The sequence below is a fragment of the Trichechus manatus genome, unplaced genomic scaffold (assembly GCF_000243295.1).
Source record: "Trichechus manatus latirostris isolate Lorelei unplaced genomic scaffold, TriManLat1.0 scaffold00154, whole genome shotgun sequence".
NCBI lineage: Eukaryota > Metazoa > Chordata > Mammalia > Sirenia > Trichechidae > Trichechus > Trichechus manatus.
In genome coordinates, this window is record NW_004444090.1 from 891,725 (window position 1) to 900,552 (window position 8,828).

The 8,828-nt window shown below is 37.8% G+C and overlaps 1 protein-coding gene across 2 annotated transcripts in view; it reads left to right on the forward strand.

The window, feature by feature from the left end:
- The window catches only part of CEP162 (centrosomal protein 162), a 65,464-nt gene extending 56,848 nt beyond the window's left edge, over window positions 1–8,616 (forward strand). For both annotated transcript variants that reach the window (XM_023740365.1, XM_004386067.2), the window contains 2 exons: window positions 4,393–4,527; window positions 7,429–8,616. In XM_023740365.1, the coding sequence (XP_023596133.1) occupies window positions 4,393–4,527; window positions 7,429–7,638 (345 nt within the window). In that variant the 3' untranslated portion in view covers window positions 7,639–8,616. The remainder of the gene's footprint in view (window positions 1–4,392; window positions 4,528–7,428) is intronic.
- The last annotated feature ends 212 nt before the right edge of the window (window positions 8,617–8,828 follow it).

An 8,828-nucleotide genomic window follows, 5' to 3' on the forward strand; every position in this document is an offset into this window, starting at 1 on the left:
ATCTACCTGTTGCCATCAAGTTGATTCCAACTCACAGCAACCCTGTAGGACAGAGTAGAACTGTCCCCATAGGGTTTCCAAGGAGCGGCTGGTGGATTCTTAACCACTGCGCCACCAGGGCTCCAGCCTTAGTCTAGGGCTAGTGTATCTGCCCTATAAGGTGATATCTTTCTGAGGACTCTCCCTGATGCCCTGTGTATTATGATGCATTTCTTCTCTAGCTGGTGAGAACACAAAGTATTCCTAGCCCTGGGAATTGTTCAGACCACTGTTTCCAATTTATTATTCCCCTAGCCTTGGGTAGTTTCCTCTCACAGATGTGTAGATCAGTACTTAGCTAACGCCTTGAGAGGACCTCTCTGAAAGTCTCTGAAGACTTCCTCTCCGGTACACTGCCTTGCATATTCTAGCTGATCTTTGATCTCTAGCATTCTGCAGTGCTCTGTGTAGGTTCCCCCTCCCTGCCTTTGGCTTGGAAACTGCCTCCAGACAATAAGCTAGGCAATGGTGAGCTTACCTTGTTTGTTTATCTTTTGTCTGGAGTTACAGTCCTGTGGTGCTGTTAGCAAAACCTAAAGATATATTTTGTGTCGTTTTCTAGTTGTTTAAGATAGGATAGTAAACCACTGTCCGTTTTACTTGAGCATGACCTCTAGTGAAAGCACACTATCAATTTAAAGCAGTGTTGAATTCTGTTTTGTTTTTTGATTGCTTTTTTGTTTTTAAAGTAATTTTATAGAAACATGGAGGAATCTGGAAGACATTATACTGAGTGAATTTAGTCAGTCACAAAAGGACAAACATTATATAAGACCACTGTTATAAGAACTCAAGAGAAGTTTTACACCCAGAAGAAAACATTCTTTGATGGTCACAAGGGTGGGGAGGGAGGGAGAGAGGTATTCACTAACTAGATGGTAGACAAGAATTATCTTAGGTGAAGGGAAGGACAAACACACACTACAGGGGAAGTCAGCACAACTGGACTAAACCAAAAGCTAAGAAGTTTCCTGAATACAGCCAAACACTTTGAGGGACAGAGTAGCAAGAGCAGGGGTCTGGGGACCATGGTTTCAGGGTACATCTAGGTCAATTGACATAACAAAGTTTATTAAGAAAATGTTCTGCATCCCACTTCGGTGAGTGGTGTCTGGGGTCTTAAAAGCTAGTGAGTGGCCATCTAAGATACATCAATTTGTCCCAGCCCACCTGGAATAAAGGAGAATGAAGAACACCAAAGATACAAGGAAAATATTAGCCCAAGAGACAGAAAGGGCCATATAAACCAGAGATTCCATCAGCCTGAGACCAGAAGAACTAGATGGTGGCTACCACCAATGACCACTCTGACAGGGAACACAACAGAGAGTCACTGACAGAGCAGGAGAAAAGTGGGGTGCAGAACTCAAATTCTAGTAAAAAGACCAGACTTAATGGTTTGACTGAGACTGGAGGGACCCCGGAAGACATGGCCCCTGGACTCTCTGTTGGCCCAGAGCTGAAACCATTCCTGAGGCCAACTCTTCAGACAAAGTTTAGACTGGACTATGGGACATCAAATGATACTTGTGAAGAGTGTGCTTCTTAGCTCAAGTAGATACATGAGACTAAATGGGCAGCTCCTGTGCAGAGGCGAGATGAGAAGGCAGAGAGGGTCAGGAACTCGTTGAGTGTGCTATCAGAATATAGGGAGAGCAACTAGGGTTTCATAGCAATATGTGTATAAATTTTTGTATGAGAAACTGACTTGAATTATAAACTTTCACTTAAAGCACAGTAAAATATATATATATATTTAAAAAAGTTATAGAGCCATAAAAAATGACCAACTCCACCTTAGCATGTTAATCATGGAAATCTCAGAGGATTTCACTCTACTCTGCATTGTATCTATGCCTTTGTTTCCAAAAATCTCTCTAAACCACAGCTCTTTTAAATCCCACCTACTGCAACGGAGTGAAAACCTTATCAAGCCTCGAATGCATCTTCATTCATTTGATACTAACTCAAGCATGTATTCCTCAAAGCTTTTGTTTTTTAATATTCTAATGAAAAAGTTAATCTTTCATCTTTTAGCACTCGTCATAGATTTCCAGTCTCTTCCCCAGTCCAATTTGACGCCAACATTCATCTGCTCATTTATTTTCTTGCAGCCTGAAGTTGTTGAGAAAGAATTTGAATCTTTATTCAGACTCCCTAGAGACAACTGCAAGGATTGATGCTATTTTTCATATTCTACAGTTAATATATGTGTTTTACTGATCGTAGATTCTTTTTGATAAATGGTGGTATATTTTTTTTTTAATCTGTTTAAGTATTTTATAAAGACGGCTTTAGAAACCATTCAGTGAAGACTGATCTCTAATAAAGTCTCTGATTTCAACCCACTCATAAAAATTATCAAAATTCTTTATTATAACTTATCTCAAATATTCCATAGCTAGCTGCTATTATTTTATGAACAAAAAGTGGAATGGTCATGGGATTTATGATAATAAATGATCCAAGTTTAAATGCTTACTTTGCCACTGCATTGACCACCAGCAGGTTCAAGTAAGCATTTAGAGTCACACAACTATCATAGGTCACAACTTGATACTCTGGATACAGGCCAGGAAACAGCATGCCAACAAGGTTGTAACAGAGATTTCTCTTCATTGGGAATAGTCCTCAGAACAGTCCACACAGCTGTCCAGGAGCTATTCTGTTTGGACCCCGAGGTGACAGCACAGGTGTAAGGGAATAAGACACCAGGCAGATGGAGGAACCAACCTAGCTTAGATGCCCCATGCTCCACAAAAAGCAGTATTTCTTATAATAATAACCCATGTGCTTAGTTTCCATGGTTCCTGCAAGGGACATGTCCAGTTGCAAGAGTCACTGCACTCAGGATAGCCCAAAACTAGGGCTTCCCACCAGGTATTTCAGTTCATACAAAGTCCTCCAAGCCCAGATGCAGTCTACCAATCAGCAGTCCTTTTTACCACAAGCAGAGTGTCTGGTATCACAGCTGACATTCCGTCTTTATCAAGGGAGAAACAGAGCTAAAAAGTTAGCTGAACCCAAGGCCTATTTCTCATGCAGAAGGATACCAACTAGTGTTTTTGAACTCTGAGACTCAGTTTTTTCAGCTAATAAAAGCAGTAAAACCTGCTTCCTAGCATTCTTTATTTTTTAATTTAATGAATACTTAGTGAGTATCAGTCACTATTTTATCTAGGCTTTGAGGATATAGTGATGAATAAAACACCCGAAGCCCTTGCCCTCAAGGAGCTTGCATTCTAGTGGATGGGACAGAAAAATAATCAAATAAACAAATACATATGGACTATAATGTGGCACTGTGTTAGGCGTTTAGCTGCTAACCAAAGGTCGGCAGTTCAAATCTACCAGCTGCTCCTTGAAAACCCTACTGAGCAGTTCTACCATGTTCTGAGCCGGAATCAACTCGAGGGCAATGGGTTTTGGTTTATAGTATCTCCCAGCTAAGTTCCTTTGCATCAGAACTGAACCACATACCCACCTCTAAACCAATCATTGGGAGGGGAAACTGGACAGCTGTATTGTTAGACTGATCAGAATTTACCCCTGAGTTACATGAACACCTGAACTGTATCAGGGCCCTGCCAGCAAAGCGGGGAATGGCTGCTTAAGAGGCTATGGGCAGTATCTTCGTCAGTGCTAGACCCAGTTAGAATGTAGTTCTGCCCAGATGAAGTGCTCTCAATCACTAGCTGTTCCTCCCAACAAAGTGGCCAGGAAAACTCATCAAGCAGATAGGACCTAAGACAGCAGCCAACACAAAAGAGCTCAAAACTCGATTATCTCTACTTTGTACACAAACTTTCATTTGTGGAATGAATTACTATAAAGCATAAAGTGATAAGGACCATAAGAGAATTACAAACAGTTACAGGGAGTTGACGGTGGAAGAGGGATCCATATTTATTAAGCTCTTTGTGTGTGTTAGATGCTATACTATGCTGGGTGCTTTAAATTCATTGTCATTTATTCCTAAATATAATCACTTAACAAATACTTTGTAGCAAAAATGAATGCACCAAAGAAAATGCCCAAAAATATACCCTCCCCAACTTCTTTTTGAGCCTCTTAACCAGCCTGGCATCCATGGGAGGAAAAAAGTGGTCCAGTCATCTAGAACCTCTTGGAATGTGAGGTCGACTGAAAACTAGGCTGAGCCTTTACTTCCTGGACGTAGGGAATGAAAGCTATTAGTTACTCGTAACAACCCAGGACGCCCTTGCTCTTAAGGTGCCTCTTAATTAGAGAAACTTCATGAAGAAGATAGTAAATGTTTTTTAAGCCTACCTCTTTAAAAAATTATTTCATTTTGGGCTTAGTTTTTCATTTACATAATACCTTCAATTTTAGGTTACAAAACTCCTAGAAGAATTGAGAGAAGCCAAAGAAAACCATACACCAGAGATGAAACATTTCACAGCGTTAGAAAAGAAAATTAAACAGATGGAAATGAGACACCAGCAAAGAGAGCAGGAACTTCAACAGGTAAAACCAGACCACATTTACATATTTGTATACTGCTTTATTTTTACTGCCTCTGATTTTCTATGGTTTTGTCATTTCTAGCAAAAGTTACTTCTTAAAGTGTCTCCATTGTATTTTGATCTTGTTCATTTATAGCTTTTAAGTGAAAGTGACTTTAAATTTCAAATGCTTAAAGATTGGTTTGTCTCTTATCTGGAGAAATAAAGAAACAACTTGTATCGTATTCTTAATTATTGATGGAACCTAAAAATGTATACACGTTTGTCCTTTGAGAACAGTGTTCCATATTTCAATAAATGTTTATAAGAAATAAATTTATGTTAAAATGTGATCATGTATTATATATATCTAGCACTAGTAATATCATAATTACTACAGTTAATTACAAGCAAAAAATAATAGAAATTAAAAATGGTAGGAGTAAGAGCATATGTTACTAGGCTGTTGCCTTGATGCTGATATTCAGCCTTGCGTGAGCAATGTACGTTTATATACGATCTGAAATGTGAAAATATTACAGACTTGCAAAGCTTTACTGTTGACCTGAGTTCCACAGAGAAGCACCAGCTCTATTTAATCATATCCAGATTCTAGCTCTTGGTTGAATGGACTCAAGAAACCTGGGGTGGAAAGGGGGAGTGTGCTGTCACATTATAGGGATTGCAACTTGGGTCACATAACAATATGTGTATAAATTTTTGTGTGAGAAACTAACTTGAGTTGTAAACTTTCACCTAAAGCACAATAAAAAATAAAAAAAATTTTAAGGATTTTAGCTGTTTAGCATTATGGGAACGCAGAAATATTATGAAATTGAGGACAAAGAGATTAATGTCATTGATTTTTCATTCTTAAACTTTTATTTGTGAAATTCTTTGAAAAAGACATTCTATACCAGAAACCATCAACCATAGTAGAGTTAAGACATCATAGGTACCACCACTTCACGAGAGCTTACCTGTACATGCCTGTTTATAATGCCGGTTCTAGAAAATACTTCTAAGTTGTCAATGACTGTGTTTAAGATTTGCATCCTAACTTGCTATAGGCACATGCTATATTATGGCCTTATTACAAATAGTTATTTTATAGTTGTTATAAACAGATGTGACTAATAAATTATATATGTGTGTTTATTGAAAATGGAGCCCTGGTAGCACAGTGGTTAAAGCACTTGGCTGCTAACCGAAAGATCAGCAGTTCGAACCCACCAGCTGCTCCGTGGGAGAAAGATGTGGTGTTCTGTTTCCGTAAAGATTTACAGCCTTGGTAACCCTATGAGACAGTTCTGCCCTGCCCTGTAGGGTCGCTATGAATCGGAATCGACTCGATGGCATCGGGTTTTTGGTTTTTTTATTTATTGAAAGACCCTGATTATAAAATATGACCGTTTTATTTGCTTAAGCAAGAAAGTAGTAAGACTTGCAGGACGTCCTTGATTTATAGAGAAAGCGATGGATCTCAGTTTCATTCATATACAGCATTGTAAAATGCCAAGTTAATTTCAGTATATAATGAAAGGGGCTTAGAACTGAAAATTCATACAGCATTTTGTATTCTCCTCAACCTAGCACTTGTTTTGCACAGGATATTTCTGAATTGCTTTTATTTTACTTTATGTACTGAATTATGACGTTATTCTATAACCCGACAGAATTATAAAGAAAAATATCTTTGGCAGGTTCAGCATGTTTAACATTATTGGTTTGTCTTAACTAGTTGTTTTGGTACGTATAGCTTTCTATGGTTTGTAATGCCTGTAACTAAAGGTTACCTTATGGTAAGGCATTTTGAAAAGAACAGTAAATTACTGATCGAGGTAACTTTGTTTCACAGTTGAAGAAATTGATCCCCATAGAGAGGCAGTCTAGGTGGCAGTTAAGAGCAGGGACTTTGGGGCCAGGCTGCCTGGGTGTGTGAATCCTGTCTCTGCCTGACTGTGTGTGAACTTTGGGAAAATTATTTTTTAACTTGTCTGTGCCTCCCATTTAAGGGGCCCTCGTGGTGCAGTAGTTAAGCACTCGGCTGCGAACTGAAAGATTGTTGGTTCGAATCTACCAGCTGCTCCACAGGGGAAAGATGGGACAGTTTTACTCTGTCCTATAGGGTCGCTGTGAGTCAGAATCTACTCGATGGCAATGGGTTTTGGGTTTGGTGCCTCCATTTTCTTATCTGTTAAATGGGGATAAATCATAGCATCTACCTACCTGCTAGTGTGTTAGTAGGATTAAGTGAGTTAACATATGTGAAGTGTTTATAACAGGGCCTGGTGCATGATGGATTCTATATGCGTTTTCTATTACTATTATTATTTATAATGCTGCGATGTATGATTAATTAATGATGTTTTACAGTGAAACCTGTGAGAGCCGGATCTTGTTTTTCCAGGTCTCGCAAGTTCTCCGCCTTTGACAGGGTGCAGTCTTACCACTTTTCTGTCGCCCTCTGTTAGAGGAAGGTATTTGAGTTTTCCTTCTCTAACAGGTTTCTGCCTTACACAGGTTCCAGCTTTCACAGGTTTTTCTGTATATACTAAAACTTTCTTAATTGTTTATCAGTTGCTATCTTGAGAGGAACATTTTTTTGGATGTTTAGATTCATACCAAGGTAGTAGAAATTTCTGATTTTTTAAATGGTACTATTATTTTTATTCACATGGTTTAAAAAAAAAAAAACTATAAGACTCAGTCTAAGATTTAGATTCTAAATTTCCCACTTCTTAGCCTGCAAGCCTGTTTGATGAACAAACTGAGCCTGTCAGGTGAGGCTTCTCCTCCTCCTCCCCTCTTACCTGCAGTTTTGTCACACTCACCATTGTCCACTTTAGCTCTTTGAGATTAATAAGTGTTTTTCATCCCAAATATGAACTGTAGTAGTAATAAGGAATTTTTTGATTTGCAGATAATACAGCAAACACGCCAAGTAGTAGAAACTGAGCAAAACAAAGAAATTGAGAAATGGAAAAGACTTGCACAGTTAAAGAATCGAGAGCTGGACAAGTTTCGCATGGAATTAGACTCAATATTAGATGTTCTTCGAGAGCTGCACCGACAGGGAGTTGTTGTTCCAGTTGCTTTTTCAGATGAAGCTAATGCACCGAAGTATTACTAGAAAGCCTAGTTTCATAGGGCCTCATTAAAAGGACTGAAGATACAAGGGATTGTGCCACTATCAGGAGCTTTACAGAATAAGTATTCCTTTCTATTGCCAGAAAGCAAACAATACAAAAGCAACCTTTCAAAATAAATTACCCTTAACGAATGAGAGAAAAAAAAGCATCGTGGTATATTTTACTAAAAATCATTAACCAATCACATTTTAAGTAATTTATGGGCAAGTTCATTTATGTCAAATGATTATAACTAGTGAGATGTATGTAAAATAGCTTACTCATATGATAAGAAATGGGAAGAAAAGGAAATCTCCTACACTGCATGTCACATTATTAGTGACCAAGTATATATTCTTAATTTTCTTTGTGCCAAAAAAGTGGCTCCTGTTTTTCATGAAAACACACAGTGGAATATGAGCGCAGTGGCTGGGCAGTCCCATCAACTGCTGGTCGAGTGGTAGAGCTTCCTCAGTAATGTAGACAAGAATTCTCATTTCTGTACAGGTAGACAGTGAATTCTCTTGTTTTCTCCCAGTTCTCCAGTCCTTCCTCTAGGGTCTCTTTTTTGCATCTATTATAAGGTGAAAATATGTCTCTCACAAATAATAGAGGGATTTAATTTATCCATTGTTTTAATCTTAATTTAAACTGTGGCATATTATTTAAGCTGTATATCTTAAATGGCAATCCTACCTTTTTGGTACCTTTGAAAATTATAAACAGAATTCAATAACATTTTTACTTTCTCTATTTAAAATATGTGTCTGTTGGAAAAATTACAGACATGCAGAATAGCTGGATTGTTATTTCTCTTTTACAGGTCCCATTTCCAAAGGCAGATAGTGAGTATACCATACAAAATTTGTGGATAAGTTAAAGCTATACCAATTTGTTTTTAAATGTTCTAGCCCAGTGCTGTCCAATAGAAATATAATGTGAGCCACATGTGTAATTTTTAATTTTCTAGTAGGTACATTTAAAAAGGTAAAAAGAAACAGGTGAAATTAATTCAATAATATGTTTTATGTTACCTAATATATCTAAAATATTAATATAAAATTGATATTTTTACTGATCAGTTTTACTTCTTTTATTTATACTAAGTCTTCAAAATGTAGAGTATATTTTACATTTGGAGCATCTCAGTTTGGCCTAGCCATATTGTAAGTATTCAATAACCACATGCCTC